At 40.8% G+C, this 18,524-nt stretch overlaps 2 protein-coding genes across 3 annotated transcripts; one reads left to right on the top strand and one right to left on the bottom strand.

The window, feature by feature from the left end:
- Positions 1-391: 391 nt before the first annotated feature.
- On the bottom strand, positions 392-8,583 carry retreg3 (reticulophagy regulator family member 3). Of its 2 annotated transcripts, XM_056401955.1 has the most exons (10): positions 8,452-8,583; positions 7,936-8,211; positions 5,923-6,029; positions 5,456-5,486; positions 5,217-5,343; positions 4,880-4,964; positions 4,192-4,329; positions 3,777-3,856; positions 2,822-2,954; positions 392-2,732 (listed from the first exon to the last, which is right to left on the bottom strand). In XM_056401955.1, the coding sequence occupies exons 2-10, from the start codon at positions 8,181-8,183 to the stop codon at positions 2,185-2,187; spliced, it is 1,497 nt and encodes a 498-aa protein (XP_056257930.1). In that variant the 5' UTR covers positions 8,184-8,211; positions 8,452-8,583; the 3' UTR covers positions 392-2,184. The 2 variants fall into 2 exon arrangements, with proteins under 2 accessions (XP_056257930.1, XP_056257929.1); XM_056401954.1 differs by having other exon boundaries at positions 7,936-8,536.
- A 1,200-nt stretch (positions 8,584-9,783) lies between these two features.
- tubg1 (tubulin, gamma 1) lies at positions 9,784-18,473 on the top strand. The gene is made up of 11 exons (XM_056401031.1): positions 9,784-9,963; positions 10,330-10,442; positions 11,727-11,894; positions 11,994-12,062; positions 13,190-13,269; positions 13,361-13,487; positions 14,826-14,912; positions 15,882-16,031; positions 16,261-16,413; positions 16,576-16,737; positions 17,321-18,473. The coding sequence occupies exons 1-11, from the start codon at positions 9,915-9,917 to the stop codon at positions 17,516-17,518; spliced, it is 1,356 nt and encodes a 451-aa protein (XP_056257006.1). The 5' UTR covers positions 9,784-9,914; the 3' UTR covers positions 17,519-18,473.
- The last annotated feature ends 51 nt before the right edge of the window (positions 18,474-18,524 follow it).

Raw genomic sequence — 18,524 nt, 5'->3', positions numbered from 1 at the left:
AAAAAGACAGATATTAGAGATGGTCTTGTGTGTGGGAACCACATGGGTCTGTGTGCCATTATGATTATGAATTACCCATTACAACAGATTTTTTTTTATTCTCAAAAGAAGGGATTTGGGCCAATAATACCCACTGTGTGCTTGAGTTATTCCATTAAATTTGCTCAGTAGGCTCAAAGTCCACTGCTGTGATTCATCCAAGACAGAACTGAGGCCAAAAGGAAAACTAACTTGTGCTGTGAATAATTATTTCAGTGAAGTTGTCCCAAAGTTTCAGAGCCTTAATGCAAAGAATTTGTGATTTTAAATCAGACCCTTTGGAATGATCTAAAGAGCTTCATCTGTCATCTGAGATCACAGTACACAGTACACATTTCACCCAAGACAGACGTAATGGCAAACATTTTATTCAATACGATTTGCACATCAAAACATATCAAAACCAGTTACAGAGAAGAAAATACACTTCTATGCACATTACATTATCAAACTGACTACAGATCACTCATACTGAGGAACTGACTCTTCGTGGAGCAGCAATGAGCAACTTTCTAGTTAACTGAGGTGGTTAAATCAAACTCCTCCTTTTCTTCTTCAGCCTCAAAATCCCAGCATTTTCCTTTAAGTGCACAATTTTCCTTTCACCTCCATAAGTCTGGATCCAGCAGTTTTTTTCTATTGTGCTAAATCTCTTGCAGCTATGATTTTCTTCTCAAAGTAACACAATGAAAGCAAGCAATGTGTTTTCCTCTATTTAAAACCCAGCATTTTTAGACTCTTTGATATATGATTTCAATAAATCTCAACTGTGGCTTATTTTCGTTTGAAGTGCCATTTCCACTGCAAAATTATGACATACTGACATGGTGTGTCCATCAAGAGGAAATCAGGCTGACCAGCACACAAAGCCATTAACACTTTTAAAAAAAGGACATAAGGACAATTTTTTTTATAACCAATTTTGATGTAAACATTTTCCCCATGAAAATAGTAAAAGATCCATGAACTGATTTTTCTCTTAAAATGTTCAGCATGACTATCAATAACATGAAATACAAAGATGATAAAAGATAAAAGACTTTTTAAATACTATTTCTGAGAAAAAATACACACAAAGCTGAGGGCTCATTCAAGGTATTAAACATGGACACAATATGTTATTGAGCTGTATTAAAGGGCAGGAAAATGAAAAATATTCTCAACCTATTCAGGAAAAAAAAAAAACACATCTCACCCTTGGGCACAAGTTCATAAATACAATGAACAGACAACATCAAATGCTCATCTGGGTCATATATCTTAAGACTGTAATGTGACATTCTTTCAAGAAAATAAAATAAGCTCCTAATAATGTATGAATACGTCTTTCATATGTCAGCAGGAAAGGAAAAAAGTAAAGAAAATCATACAGAAAAGGAGCTGAAACTTTTATCCAAATATAATTCATCTTCATGATGGAAGAAAATCGCTGTCCAAATTCTCAACTGCTGACAAGAATGTAAATTCACCTGTAACTTCAGATAAATCATCTTCTAACAGATTATAGCCAAGTGTGACAGCAGAGGACATTTACATCAACAGCAACACAAGCTGCTGTTTCTTTAACAAAGTGTGATGGAAAGTGGGGGCTGATTTATCCATTTCCACCATTCCACTCGGTAAGGAAATGTAAAACATGAAAACTTTTCCATAATGGTATTATCAAAGCAACATGGCTCAGCTCAACCGACAGGAATGTCATATTTGGTCCCATGTTAAATAGCCCTGTATGTCTAGACCTCCTAGTAGAAAAGATTTTATGGGCACTGTTGTTTTTCATTTATAGTCACTAACAAGTACCCTTATAACTGATGGGTGCATGAAGTTACAAGACTGCAACAAGGCTCAATAATGCTGGTTTATTTATTGTCTGAATGCGTTTTATTTTTGTTTCTGCATTTTCCTATTGCTCAGCCTACAAAGTAAAACGTATTGTGGATGCTCTGGGTTTATAAGTAAGGGAGAAAGGGTTTGAAAAGATAGAAAAAATAAAATACTTCACAGTGATAAACTGATGCCAATCAGAAGCAGGACTGCTGGAACCTAAAATCATCTTTCACATCACACAGTCACAGCTCATCCACCCGTACATACGTACACACACACACGCACGCACGCACACGCACGCACACGCACGCACACACCTTACTGTGGTTTACCCAGAAGGCTAGATAAGAAGTTAGACCCCTGACTCTCCCCCCTTCTAGGACCTCCTCCTCCTCCGAGGGGATCCATCTGGTTCAGTTCAGACTGATCCAGCATTTCAAAGTCCTCTCCATCCAAGTCTGTGTCCAACTCGGAGCTGGACTGTTTGCGGTAGCTTCGGTGGGTTCTGGCCTTGGGTGGGCCCTCTCTGCGGTGGGTAACAGGAGGCCGAGGCTGCAATGCCCCAGCCAACGCCGCCTGGATCATGTTGCTGGCAATGACTCCGGCCAAGTCGCCAGTGAAATCAGAGGCAGGTGGCAGGCCACTGAGAGAAAGTTCTGCATCCAGATCCTCCTGGTCGGAATCCAAATGAGCATCCACATCCAGCACTGAAGCCCGGTGACCAGCTAGTCCAGATGGACCCAAACTAGGTAGCCCGATGCTTGTGTCGTCATCATCATCCATCAGGGTGGCATCAGGGTTTATGGAGGGGAAGTCTGGGAGGTCTTGAGCAAAGGATTCCTCAGCATCACTGTGTCTGTCAAGGTCTGTCCAAAACACAGACAGGAACAAGATCAGAGATAAGAACAAACCAGAAAAAAGAAAAAAAAAAGAAAGAAAATACCTCCATACTTACCCTCAGAGCCCTCTGTGAGTGGGGTCTGGCCACGTGACAGGTTAAATGTTCCATTGTCAGTGTAGGACACCTCAGCATCAGAGTGCTCAGAGTCTGTCAATGCAAGTTCCTTCGCAACAACAGCATCATCAAACTATGAGAGACAACAGACATGAAAGGTTAAATATTTTTAGGTTGTGTGCTGTTTTTGTTTTTTTTGTCAGTCAGAATGCAGGGAAAAATTTTACTCTATTGCTCTACCATAAAAAGGTTTGCAAACGCTGCATTCCACTGTTATTTTCACACTGTTTGCTCTCATACCTTCGGCAGGCTTCGCTGTACACACATACACATTCAGGCAAAAATACACATGACACATGCAAAGTTCCTAACCTCAACAGGAAGTAGGTAAGATGTGCTACTGTAAATAACATCAAGTACAAAGCTATAGGTATGTAGTGAATGATTTATCTGTGTATTTTTCACCTTTCCGCAAGTTCCCAACAACCAATCTTGTCACAGAATAAACAATGTGGCACAGGCGTTCACACTCCATAAAAAGAACAGAGGCGTTAACCCTCATAGCATTCTGAGTAGGAAAGCTAAGACATGTCTCTACACTCTCACATCATGAGGTGCGCCGTGCACACTGAGCAAATGTTCATGTTAAGGGAAAGTAAACATTAGATTTAGGGAGCCAAAAGTGCAGCATGTTAACACAACTATGTGAGAGCACAATGTGAGGAAAAACCTTTCACAGACATTGATTTCCCCCCCCCCCCCCATTCTCAATGAAAACAAACCCACAAATTTTAGATCTTATATTATGAAATATAAAAGCAATGTAATCCAGGCTCAACTACAGGTTAATTTTATTAATAGCGTAGGAAATAAGAGGACCACGTTCAAGAACATCGGTGAAAACCAGGTTTTTGACAGTTTAATTAAAACACTGCAAGACTTTAAACAGACTTACTGTTGGACAGAAAGCGGCCAATTCCTCCTCGCTGTCACTGGCGTCATCTGAGGATGCTCCACGGATAGACTTCCGCAAGACTGCAGAGCAGAACGACAAGCACACAGACAACAAAGAGTTACTACTCAGATGAGAAAGTCATATTAAGATGGAGGAGGGAAAAAACTGGTCAAAACTGGTGATTTCTGGATGAAAATTAGAAGCCTGATGTGATCACAATAAAAGTGGTGAAACAAGCACCATCTTAATGCGCTAATGTTGACCCTTAGAGAGTAACATTGTTAGTCACCATTTAATTCATGTGATGGTAATCTTAATGATACACTTATTTTTTTAAGGCTGTGTCTTTTTTAATTTAATTCATTTAATTTCTAGTGTCAGATGCAGAAAGAATACAATTTGATGTACTACTTACACTGATTATCAATAGGATTTGACATCATGTATCCACGAACGCTGAAGTCCAGCCGCTGCAGGACCGGCTCCAACTTCACGCAAACATGCTGAAAGAGCCTGTGATAGGCTGCCAGAGGAGCCAGGAGAGTAGCTAACACTGAGACAAAGGCAAAAAATACTAGTCATTGTGCATGAAGAGGTCATTCTGTTGTGTTTAATGTATGTGATAAGAAAAAAATTCAGTATAGATTCAGTATCTAGTAGTCTGCTCACTGTAGATAGACTCTCACAAGGCTGTATCAGCTTCAGTACAGATACAAAGTGAAACAGAGGGAGCAGCAGGGAGTTAACATGTACAAGTACAAGCTGCTGTGGATTGTTTTAGACGTCAGAGCAGTGGGCCTTGGCAGGTTTTGCCTTCCCAGCTCTGCAGCCTACGCTGGTTGGAGGTTAGGAGATTAGCCCAGTCTCAGCCTGACCTCCTTAGCTTTCTACCTGGCTCCATTCCCTCCTTCACTCCTGCCCCGTGTGTCTTCTCCTGGCTTTAATCACCTCACAAGCTAGGCCCTGGTATTGGGGCACCATATATCTGGTTTCACCACCCATGCATTTTTAATAGAACCAGTCAGGCTGAGTTTCCCTGTCACTGTGGTTTTGTGAAGTGGAATGGACATGTAGTTAGGGCTGGTGAAACTGCTGGGACTCACCAGCAGAGTAGGAGAGCACCAATCCAGGAATGTAGCGCCCAACCACAGCCAAACAGGTGAACACTCCACAGGTCAGGATGCAAAACTGACAGAGCAACAAAACACACAGGGAATGAAGTCAGCACCAATAATACATGTTGACTATGGTGCATCTATCCATTGTTTACTGGTGAAACCCGATGGATTATTCATTTGCAGAATTGTGTAATGACAATTATAACCACAGGCAATCAGAAAAGGGACATTAAATACATATTTTAAAAGGTGAGTTTCCATTCTGTGATATATATTGAATGAGGTTTTCTGAATATCCTTTTTTTGTATATATGGTCCTCACCTTTCCAGGGTTTTGTCGTTTGTACTGCATCATACTGGATGTGAGAACTGTTCCACTGACCCACGCCTCAGCGATATGGTGGCACAGTTCAGGCACACTGAGGATGCCGGGCTGCACCAGACCCCAGCTAGAGAAACAGACAATAACGCTTTCATCCACCATTTTATTATATCAATAATGCTGTCAGAGCACTGGCTTGTTGTCATAGTCAACACAAAACTGTGGCTAAAGTAACAAACCTCTCATTTTCTGATTCATCCAGGTTTCTGACTGTGGAGAGAGAGAGAACATCTATCACTTTAAGAAACATTACATACTACAGTGTACATTATATATTAATAGAAACAGTGCACAGTATAGAAAAAGTAGCTTGAACATGTTATGCACGTTAGCTTGGGTTCTCTTTCATCTACAGTCTCCTCAGGACTTGGTGCACTCAGTACATAATTCAAGTTCAAAAATAGGTATGGGAGTTTAACTGTTCCATGTGTAAATACAAATCACTTCATGGTGCAGGGCTGCTGACTGATGGCATATCTATTCTGATAACAGAAGTACATTTGTTGCAATCACATAAAACTGGGGAATGATCTAAGGTATAATTAACACAAGAAACCTAAGGCACTCCAGGGGTAAAGTAAAGGAAAAAAACAGAACATGTCAGACTGAGAAACATAAAGAACCCTATTGACGGAACTTGTAGCACCTCTAATTTCTGGCCAGATTTTGTTTCTCCAGGTATCAACACAGACAACCACAGCCAGACCAGAAGCTAGCAGAAACAGCAGGCGCAGTGAAGTCAGAGCAAAGAACCTGGAGGGGAATAAAACACATGAACAGACAGTACATCCCATGCCTGTTACCCTAGGAGTAAACAATGAATAAGTTATTTAATTCAACAACTTAGTGCATTCATGAAACTTCATGAAACTACAAAACCCTCGAGTGATCATCTACTGTTTCCTTTAGTTAGAACTAAGAAAGATGAACTTATTCTACCCTCTGATGTGTGCTACACACATTAAAACTCACTATAAATTAACCAAGAAAGATGGTAATGAAACTGGACAAGAATGTTACACTTTCTTTTCTCTACATCTAAATTGTGATATCACTTGTGTTGTTTCAGGTGTCGTCCATTTTCACACAACTGGATTTCACTGCCTGGGTTCTCAACAAACATCCCTGAGTGTTACTCCAGTTTCTGATCACAAGACTTCAAAAATTTGTTGACCACAACAATGTTAAAGGATTCTGCCAATCAGCAGTTAGAGATTAACCTAACAAAGAATTTGTTGGCAGTATGAGATGTAATAGTATTTGGGGTAGCAGTGCAATTAGTGGCGACAGTTAGTCAAAAAAGAAAAACACAAATGTCTATGTGGAATTACCCCTGTACATACAACAATATGAACACTTGTACTACAAAACTATACAAAATCACTGTGATGGTATTGGAGTAAATGGTATTGTGCTTTAAAAGTAAATAAATAAATAAGGACAATATCAATGGCCTACTGTCCAAAAAGTTGCCCATATAGCCTCCCCATCTCCATGTGATTTGCCATCATCAGTCTCTTTGAGCAGAAACTAGTCTGCACCCCTTAGCGTATACTTAAGCACAAGTAAAAGGCCGACAGGATGAATGGCCTAACATGCCCAGTGGTCTAATGGAATAAAGGCTGAATGCCTGAGCGCCACAAGGAGGCTGGCCAGCTTGGCTTTCCCTCTTCTGTGACCCAGGTCAGTGAGTCTTATCATAAAAGAATATTAAAAACTCACCTAATTTAGCCAAAACTTGCCCCAGACCTACTCTGCCTCCTGTTTTATTTCTTACATTGATGTTAAACAGAATTTTCTTGTTTAAGTACTTTCTAAATTTATAGCTGACTTAATGTTACAGCTGAGTGAAAATAATTACTAGTGGTGAAATGTAACTACGTGCATTTACACAAATATTGTACTTAAATACTTTTGAGGTACTTGTACTTCACTTGAGTATTTTAATTTCATGCTTCTTTTACTTTGACAATATTAAAGTAACTGTCAGAAACAATATTCTAATAATATAACACTCTGAATGGAGCCATGTTGCATAATCTATACTTTTAATGCTTTTTAATTTTACTGCTAATTTTTTTTTATTTTTACATTTTATTATATGGGACTTTTACTTCTAATACTGCTCCTTTTACCATAACTAATTAATTAGTAACAGTAAATAGTAATTACACATGATAAAAGACACAAATAGACTGCTATTCACATGTGCTCTATACTTGATGCCTTATACATTTGCTGTAACAAAGCCACGAACAAATAAACATAAAATTGACATCTACTTCTGTAGTGACAACATATAGACCTGTAAATTGCATATCTAGTTTCAATTTCCAGTCTCCCACACACAAGCATTGGTACAGCGCATTTTACAGGCACCAGTTCAGTCAGGAGCAAAATTTGAGTTGGGATAGAAGTGTTTGTAGAGTACGTCTATAAATAGAGCCACAAGCCAGCCATCTGTCTTGTCTTGAATTGACAGGTGAGACATACGCATTGTGCAAAAGCACCAGCTGTTTTCAGTCACGTTGCCTTTTGCCTAACGACCAAACAGTCTCTGTATTGTCTGAATATAGGTTGCAATAACACGGTGTCAGGAAACGGAACATGTCTGCCATCAAAATGCTCAAAGTTTACCTTATATTAGCTGAAAACTCACCAGAACACAACGTTGACCACAGAATAAAGAAGCACACACTGAAAGGGTCTCTGCCACACCAGGACGGACTGTAGATAGGTCAGGACGGGCTCGTAGGGCCCCAACTTGGTCTGCAGAGCGGCTTTGACAGCCCGTACCTGACCGTCTCTCTCGCTGGAGCACGGTCGACTTCGCAGGCAGACACTAGACCCCTGTTTGGTAGAGCAATCCTCCATGGATGCATCTTCCATTGCCCCAGTGTGCGCCATCTTAGCCTCTACCGTTGATAAAATAAGCCTGTAAAATAAATACTTAAGTGTAACCAGGTAAAGAGGGTGAAGATGGGCAGCACAGCGTTACAAAGCCGCCCGCTCACAACACCGGCTAAAAGGACTGCGCTAACGGATTTAAGCTAACAGCTAGCCACGCCAGCTGAATCAACGAGTTACCGTCTAATAATAAACACCTGACTGTGTTGCAAGTAAGCATGTTATCAAAGCCACTGGGGCAATGTTTTTTAAATAAGCTGACACCTACTATTTTGTCATTTTTGCAGAAATGTAGCACTCTCCTCGGAAAGGGGACAATATGGCGTAACCTGTTTTTCTGAGACTTCCAACAGCCCAATCAAAATCCGCACGTGCCCTGTGCCATGCTGCGTTCAGGTGCAATAGGGATATTTTACTTTTGTTTACTTTCAGGCGCTTCATGGACTAACAAATCAGGAAGTCATCTGGACTGTGATTACCTACAAGCTATTGGTTTATAAAGTCATGGTGCCAATTTTTTTGTTTTGTGTGGCTTTGTAAGAGCTATATAAAGTTGGAAAAAACAAATAAACACTGAGATGTCAATCACGATCAGTCCGACAAATAGTTGTGACCAATAATGCAACAGAGCCCTGATTACAAATGCACTTTCGACTAGAAAATGCAAATTCTGAATAAATGACAGTGGGGTTGCTGGCTCCTGCATAAATTGGAGCTAAATTGCGTTGCTGGCTTGAATTTGTATGAAGAAGCAGTTGAAGTAGTATTAAGAGATGGGAAAGGGGATGAACAATTTTACAACAACAATAATTAAATATATATGCGTGCAGAAAAAAATGTGCAAATTTGAAATGCAGTATCTACATTTTAGTGGAATTTATGTAAGGTGTATAGCATGTAAAGCTGAGGTAGGTGACAAAACTTTTGCTATTCATTTATGATGGTGTGAGGAAGATGAAGTGGAGCAGAGAAGTCTCAGCCTGTGGGAAGAAGCTGATACTTTTGTACTTACAGCAGCAGTGAGAGCAGGAGAACTGGAGTGTCTGTTGTACTACATTTCAGTTGAATTTCAACCTCTGTTGTTTTTTATATACTGTCTATGGTTGTCACTGATACTGGGTCAGTTTAACCACATCAGGTCATATAAATTACCCATATTGCATCGAATAATATATCAGTGCTTATTTCTATTAGAATAAGTATAATATTAAAATCCTGGATGGTCACAAAGATTTGGTTATAGTCACAACATTCAAGTTAAACAGGATTAAATCCTTTATATATCCCCAAGTGGGTATATATCTACTAATAATAATAACATTTAGTAACGCATTGTGGCCTCTGGATGCAATAAACACCCCATCAACTCCACGAAAGTCACATCAGAAAGAATAACAAGTGGTGAATACATTCAAAAAGAACTTTAAAAATGGGCAACAAACCAATAAGACGGAATGGGTTTAGATAGTAGCGAGTGTTGAGGCGAGGCATCGAAACATCTCTCATCTTTTTAAAATATCGTTTAGTCTGCATTACACACTCCTACACAGTAGGGGGCGGTGTGCATATTTACTACCGGTTTCCGGCATTTCCTCGGAGCGTCACATCAGCACCAAGCGGGAAGGAGCGGGCTGCTGCTGCTTCTGTTGGTGGAGCGGTCTGTTTTCTTGTGTTATTTAGCTAGCAAGCAGTCAGCAGGCTAGCTAAACAAGGAGCAACCGAGGACTGAACATGCCGCGGGAAATCATAACGCTTCAGCTGGGACAATGTGGAAATCAGAGTACGTGAAAGACGCAGTTAATGTTGAATTGGCATCCCCCTACTTCTAGCCAGTGTCCAACATTTAACTAAGTCAGCTAGCTAAGGTGATCTGTCAAGTTCAGTGCTGTGTAACGACGTTAGTTAAGTGCTAGTATCAAGTCTAGCTAAACTCAAAATATAACATAACAAGCGACAACGCCAGTATAACCTAGCTGACTTGTAGCTAATGTGTTTGCTACCCAGCAAATGTTATCTAATGCATGTTAACTTTAGCTGCCGGTGCAGGTTATGCTAATTGTTTTAGCAGTTTGTTTAATAAACCAGTAAGGCTACTAAAGACTAAATAATAACATTATACCAACCTGCTCCTTTCTCTGTTTTTCAGTCGGTTTTGAGTTTTGGAAGCAGCTGTGTGCAGAGCATGGCATCAGTCCGGAGGGGATTGTTGAGGAGTTTGCAACTGAAGGGACCGACAGGAAGGATGTGTTCTTCTATCAGGTAACTGGAGAAAGAATTTACAGCTTCACCTTATTTTCTTCAATGTCATGAATTATGAATTGTATCTTTTTTGCGTGTACTGTATACACTCACCTACCTGTATCAGAAACACCCTAACATTGGGAAGGGTCTCCCTTCGATCCATCCAAACAGCCTCAGTTCTTCGTGGCATGTTGGAAACATTTCTTTGAAATTCTGGTTCATGTTGACATGCTTGCGTTGCATAAATTCAGCAGATTTGTCTGCTGCCCATTAATTCTCTACCTCATCCTAAAGGTGTTCTATTGTATTCAGATCTAGTGAGTGGGGAGTCCACCGAAGTACACTGAACTAATTGTCGGGTACATGAAACCAGTTTGAGACAACATTCGCTTTGTGACATGCTGTATTATCGTATTGGAAGCAGCCATTAGAAGATGGTGAATTGTGGCCATAAAGGGATGCACATGGTCATCAACAATGCTCAGGCCAATCAAATGAGGATTGATTGGTACTAAGGGGCCTAAAGTGTGCCAAGAAGAAACATTCCCCTCACCATTATACCACCACCACCAGCCTGCACTGTTCACACAAGGCAGGTTAGGTCCATGGATTCATGCTTCTGATGGAAAATTCTGGACCAGCCATCCGTGTACCTCAGCAGAAATGTGTGCCCACTGCAGCCTCAAATTTCTGTCCTTGGCTGACAGGAGAGGAACCAAACATGGTCTTCTGCTGTTGTTATCTGAGTTACCATGGCATTTTTGTCAGCTCCAACCAGTCCGGCTATTCTCCTCTTACCCCTCTAATCAACAAGTCATTTCTGTCCCCAGAGCTGCTGCTCAAGTCTCTGGATGTTTTTTTTTGGCTTTGGCACCATTCTGAGTAATCTCTAGAAACAATTTTGTTTGAAAATTGCAGGAGATCAGCAGTTTCCGAAATACTCGAACCAGCTTGTCTGGCACCAACAATCATGCCATGGTCAAAGTCACTGACATCACATTTTTTCCCCATTCTGATGTTTGATGTGAACATGAACTAATGATTGTATGCACTACACTGCTGCTACATACTTTGTCGGGATTAGACAATTGCACGAAAAAGCAGGTGTACAAGTGCTCAGTGAGTGTGCAGTAGGTACAGTCCATTGAAGCTTTTGTGCAGCTGAGATGTAACAATGTAGTTTGCCACTAGGTGGCGTGCTTGTAGTGTAAACTGAAGTAACCCAGACCATGCAAGAAGGTAACATCCTACAAACAGTGCAGTGTCACCAACTAACCCCTGGTTGTTTATAAAACTCAACAGGCTGATGATGAACACTACATTCCCCGTGCAGTGCTCCTGGACCTGGAGCCGAGGGTGATCCACTCCATCCTCAACTCGCCTTATGCAAACCTGTACAACCCAGAGAACATCTACCTCTCTGAGCATGGAGGAGGTGCTGGCAACAACTGGGCCAGTGGATATTCACAGGTGATGACAGGATATCAAATGTTCCTTTCTTTAAATCTTACCATTATTATATAAATAAAGACATAAAAACTTGATGCATCTATAATGTTTCCCCTTTAGGGCAAAAAAATCCAAGAAGACATCTTTGACATCATTGACCGGGAGGCAGATGGCAGTGACAGTCTGGAGGCAAGTTCAGCATTTATCACATACCACCTGTTCCTGGAGTTGGGGGTGACTGGGGCTGTGGCAGTGTGGAATTTTCAAAACTGATTCAGAAATAAAGTAAAAAGAGTGTGTGTAGAAATATTACATATTGTAGTCCACTGACCCTCTTATCCCACTCAAGAGCAACTTGCTACTGAAGGGTGAACCTCAAACATTCAAGAAAGTATCAAAGTATTTGCATATAGTTAATGTCCTGGGAACAGACATGTAATTTTCTTTGTGATCATTTGCATCACTTTATAGTTATTTTTTTGTCACTTTGTAGTTGTTTTGTGGTCTCTGCAGTCAGAAGCTCAGATGGCCTGCTGACCCTTGGGACCCTGTGCCTGTGACCAATAGGCCTGCTCAGTAATCCATCCATTGTCTGAATAGTATCAGGGAATACTTGATTGCATTCACACATGACTTTTCTAGTCTCTCAGGTAGACTCTTCTGTCATTGTTGTGGTAAAAACCATGAGGAAATAAATAACTTGATAGAAATGACATGTTAAAATGGTGCCACTGCCTGTCATCTTAAAGCCGGTACAGCCTTAGCCATGCCTCACTATTATTCTTAGTTTCTTTCTTTCTTTTTTTTTTTCTTCTTTTTTTTTCTCTCCTCGGTGGACTTTCTTCAGCTGCCAGCCTCCCATAAAATAACACTCATATTTCCCCTCTAAGGTCTGCAGTTTCTGTAACTCATTCACATTATGACCCCACATTATTATTTAGTGTGTGCACTCATGTGTGTATTGGATAGGAAGGTGGTGGGCCGGGCTGCCCATGAGCATGTGTATGTTGGCAGGGTGTGGCGTGTAGAATGTCTGGTGATAATAGCCGGGCAAGTGTAGAAGGCAGGTATTACAAGGCTGTCTTGGGGGGGTTGAGGGAGCCTATTTGTGAGGTGGGGCTGCGCTCCCATTTATATAACTGCCAAGGAAGAGAGGCATTTGCTCACCCACACACACACACACACACACACACACACACACACACACTCAACTTTCTGCATCAGTGACGTTTACAGTTAGCCTTACACACACGTGGCACATGCTGTAACTGTAAATCTGAACTGCACATAATGAGTAACCCTTTTGTCTTTTGTAGGGATTTGTCCTGTGTCATTCCATTGCTGGGGGGACAGGCTCCGGGCTGGGATCCTATCTGCTGGAGAAACTCAATGACAGGTCCACAAACACACATGCAGCTTGTTTACTTAAATTTTCTCTTGTGATCTCGTGTGTGTCTGAATAAAATTGAATTTCTTTCAATCTTCAGGTACCCAAAGAAGCTTGTGCAGACTTACTCTGTTTTCCCAAACCAGGATGAGATGAGTGATGTGGTCGTTCAGCCGTACAACTCACTGCTGACACTGAAGAGGCTCACACAGAACGCAGACTGCGTGGTGAGCAGCAGCACTCAATTAATCCCATTGCTCTCTTTGCTTCACAACACAGCCTTAAATACCCTCACAGGATGATAAAAATTACTGTATTTGGATTCATCTTTCTGTTTTTTTCTTTTTTTTTCTTTTTCTTTTTTTTTTTTTTTTTTTTTACAAGCCCTGGTTAGCTTTTAATTTTGCCACTTGTACAAACAAAAGCTAAAATAAAACACAGTAGCTAAACTGTTCCACTATCAATGAAATGCTGAAACGGAAAACAAAAATAATTTTATTAAAACGGTGGTCAGTCAAATTGCCAATGAAATTATAATGTGATGTCAAACTGTTAAATAAGGTTGGCTTCATGAGTTCTGACGTAAATGGCTGAGGTCAAAGCAGAGCAGGCACTTGCTTGTACACATGTCAAACTGTGTTTAGACATGAAAGACATTTAAAAATCCTTGCATGAATAAAATTTGATTAAGTCTCACAGGCCTATTATACAGTGTTCTCACAGTGCCTTAAAAAGTTGTATTTTATTAACAGAACCTGTTCTGCACTGGACTTGTTTAAGTGTCTAAAGGTACACTCCGCCCAAATAATGTCACAATCACATATATGAAGACAGAGGTTGTTACCTCACCACCTAAGGGTGTGATTTGGTAATTTGTCTACCCAGTTGTCACTTGTAAAGTCATTTAACCGATAGTTGACAGTTCATGGCGTTTTTGACCCTGCTCTGATACAGAAACAGATTTGATACGTTTTGAAAATCATTTTTGTCTTCACCACATCAGTTTCACAATTTGCTAACACAAATGTAGTCGTAAAGTTTTTACTTTTATCGCTTTTCTTTTATTGAACTGCTATTTCTTAGGCCCCTGTGGTGCTTGTGTAGCATAAAGAAGCAAACTGCAGCGCCAGCATTGCAGCATTACAAATTGAACTTATTAAATCTCAGTCTTAAATTGGTGATTGTATTAGACTGAGATGCTCTAACAGTCTAATGGTGTTTCCTGCCTAATACCTACTTCCTCCAGGGTCTTGCATAAGGCCCTCATGTTGATTAAATTAGCTGGAGAGCTAATAGAATCTGTCCAAGAATTGGTCCCCCTGTTGCGGCTGTACAGTGTGTCTTTTATGTTCAGCTCTCCTAACAACAGCACACTGTGTTGCTTCTTAAAAGGTTCCTTGACTGCGTCATTACTCCGATACCCTCTCGCTCTTTCTTTGACTTCGTAGCAGTGTATTGACTTTCACCATGTTGTTGTGCTGGAGGGAATCTCTTCCTCCTTTTCTTTTTTCTCTTCATTTGTCTAATAATTACCCTCCTGGGCGTGTGCGTGTGTTGTGTATCAGGTGGTGTTGGATAACACAGCTCTAAATCGCATCGCCACAGACAGACTGCATATCCAGAACCCCTCGTTCTCCCAGATCAATCAGCTGGTGAGTGGGATGTTGCAACTTTTACCCCCCTCTAACCCGTAACCTCCCCACTCCCAAAATGTTCTCTCAGCTTGTCAGTCAGCAGGTTTTAGATGTAGCTCTAGTTTTCAGCCGACCTGAGTGTATTTGAACAAAGACAAACGTGGAGACAGACTGTACTAGACGTGTGTCGCTCACCACAGAAATTACAAGATTCACAAACTAGTTTGGCGAGTCAGTTGCATGTCAGACTGGAAATGAGTTGCACATGGCTGCACTTTCCAAATGGTATGTCAACTTGTTTGACAAGACACACACACACACACACACACACACACTATGATTCCTTCAAATCCAGCCTCAAAATGCACTTTTACTCTTTAGCATTTGGTTCCACTTGATGTGTTTTTTGATCTCTATGACCTTTGACTGTATTTGTTGAATTTTCTGTACAGCGCTGTTGATTCACTATTTACAATGATTTTCTTTTTTCCTGCAAAATACAGATGAAAACATGAAACATTATATTTTTTAGAACTTTATGCTGAAGCCATCTGGGCAAGAAAGAGCATGGGCATCCAGTTTAATTACCAGTTTTAGCACAAAGAGCAGAAAACTCTGCTCATGAACTCATAACCTGCTGTTTGTTTGTCTCGACAACACATCACCCTGACATGCAACTGCAACAGGTGCACATCATCTTAGTTGTCAGTTTATTAAGTAATACACGTAGCTAAAACGTATGCAGTCTAATACAACAGTCCTTCAATAAATCCTAGTCAGTTTTTAAAAAAATTTGTTTTAAAGCGCTGCCGATTCAACTTCATGAGAATTTCAGAGGACGTAGCTTGTTGTAGTGTTGAACTGTATAGCATTATACACAGACGTGATTGTTATTTAGCCCACCCTCGCTGATGATATAGATGTTTTGAACATTGTGCCAGAACTATTTCAAAAGCTCTGTGTCTAATTGAAGCTTCATACACACAGGTTTCCACCATCATGTCTGCAAGCACCACCACCCTGCGCTACCCAGGCTACATGAACAATGACCTTATCGGCCTGATCGCATCCCTCATCCCCACACCCCGCCTCCACTTCCTTATGACTGGGTACACGCCACTCACTACTGACCAGTCGGTGAGTTGTGCTCAGAACACTGAAAGCAATTAAATCAAACGGATAACCTGACAACCAACATTTTTGCACTAGGTATATTCAGATATATATCTTGTTGACTAAATGTAGAGAAAATAAATGTTTAAGTCGATTGTGACTGAAAGTTTTATTGATATCAGCAGTTAATAATTAAAATACTGAGTGTCTCTAAGATGCTGACTTTTTATTTAATCACCCTGCTGTGTCTCAGGTTGCTAGTGTGAGGAAAACCACAGTGCTGGATGTGATGAGGAGGCTTCTGCAACCCAAAAACGTGATGGTGTCCACGGGAAGAGAGAGGCAGCCGAGCCACTGCTACATCGCCATTCTCAACATCATCCAGGGAGAGGTTGACCCCACACAGGTGTGTGTGTGTGTGTCTGTGTGTGTGTCTGTGTGTGTGTCTGTGTGTGTGTCTGTGTGTGTGTGTGTGTGTGTGTGTGTGTCTTTGTGTGTCAAACCATAACCTTATGAGTTCCACATGTCTGGAGAGTATTTAAACCTATTTCCACTCACTCTACTGTAGGTGCATAAAAGCCTCCAAAGGATCCGAGAGCGGAAACTTGCCAGCTTCATTCCCTGGGGTCCTGCCAGCATCCAGGTGGCGTTGTCCAGGAAGTCCCCGTACCTGCCCTCGGCCCACCGGGTCAGCGGTCTGATGATGGCCAACCACACAAGTATCTCTTCTGTAAGTGCCCATCTTACACGTGACCTCAGCCTGTTCTGTTACATTCTCCTCCAGTGTGTACTTATACAGTAGGGACCTGTGTCTGTGTTTGTTCAGAGTCAATACTTTAGGGTATGCATTGTCCGAAAAAGTGAAACTGAGCTGTGGCAGCAGCAGTTGGGGGGAATTTCCACAAAAATTAGGTTTTGGATTGTTACATTGCCAAACTAGACATTTCCTCAAAACTTCCATTCCTTTGTCTGTTTGCTGGTTTAAAACATGAGCTGTGAGGATGAGGGAAAAGTCATTCCTGTGATGTCATGAAATTACTTCATCTGAGATGACTGAGAAAACCTTTACAGCCAGACATATTACAATGCCTGAATTAAATTTTTTTCTCATTGCTCTAGGTCTTAAATTTAAGTAAAGGGAAATTACAGTCTTCTAAGGAAGTTTCAGTGAAGTCATTTTCCTTTCTCGTAACATAGACGTTAAAAAAACAAAACAGAAAGTGCACAAGTTTTTAAGAAGTCAGAAAAAGAACCTGAAACTTAACACCTTCCAGGGGGTTCGTTTTGATGTCCTCTCTGTTGCTGTCCCACAGCTGTTTGAGAGGACGTGCCGGCAGTATGACAAACTGCGTAAGCGCGAGGCCTTCCTGGAGCAGTTCCGCAAAGAGGACATATTCAAGGACAACTTTGACGAGCTGGACAACTCTCGCGAAGTCGTCCAGCAGCTGGTGGACGAGTACAGCGCAGCCACGCGGCCTGACTACATTTCCTGGGGCACACAAGAACAGTGAATGGACTTACAGCTTGTATCTCAGCTACACCTCAGTCAACATACATCCTTAGCTAGTTTATTCTAACTCAATTTATGTCCCTTATACACATTAGTGTCCCAAAATAAACAGGTATTTGGCTTTAGCTGCTTCTCTGAAAAAAAAATATTTATTGGCTTTTTACAGCATGTAATAGTATGTGTATGTGTTCACTCAGTCAAGAGACTGAGGGATGAGTGTTAACACCCACTGTCATTGTATCAACCAAAAAGTAAAATGGTAAATTCTCAAACCTAGTTTATATAAATCAATCAATACTCAATGCCTCCGTGCAGAAAGGATAGAGTATCTTCTCTTTAAATATTTAATAGTTGTTTTTTTCCTCTCTCCTAAACTCAGTTTTCCCCCTTTTTTGCCTATTTCTTTGAAAACCTGTTGCCTTGTTTTGGTCAATTTTATACTGACTACAGTAACTCTTGTACAGCTGATTCACAGTAAAGCTTCTACAGCCTACAAAAATGACTGCCTTGAATAATGAGAGTAGGGTTGGCAGAGGGCATTGCATGATGGTTAATATAGGTTCTTATATCCCAGACATTTCTGACATGGTGCATTGTACCGTCTGTCTGCAGCCGATACACATTGCTCATTTGTCCTCACTGTGCAAGACCAACAAGAATATCAAGTTGAAGTTTGGCTCAGGCCGAAAATGGTGTTAAAATACCTCCCATATTAACTGCAATGACATTTTAACAGCATTCGTCACCTGCAGTAAGGAAAGTAACAGTTTGCACAGATGAACACATTGTACAAGGATGGCTCTCTGTTTAACACTTCATCTCTATGCCTGTAAATATACTTAAAAGAATAGCTGGTTCACTGGCATTCTCTGTATCGTCTCAGTGGAACTACTGTCCCATGTTGCTTTGCTTGTTGGACCTGTTTAAAAATGATGAATAAACACATTTTTCTATTATTTTTTATTTCCCATTTTTGCTGTAATCACACTTGGTCATTTTGCTTTCGT

This window comes from Seriola aureovittata, chromosome 17 (genome assembly GCF_021018895.1).
Source record: "Seriola aureovittata isolate HTS-2021-v1 ecotype China chromosome 17, ASM2101889v1, whole genome shotgun sequence".
NCBI classification, from domain to species: Eukaryota; Metazoa; Chordata; class Actinopteri; order Carangiformes; family Carangidae; genus Seriola; species Seriola aureovittata.
Note: the sequence above shows the minus strand (reverse complement) of the source record. Positions and strands in the feature narration are given on the sequence as shown.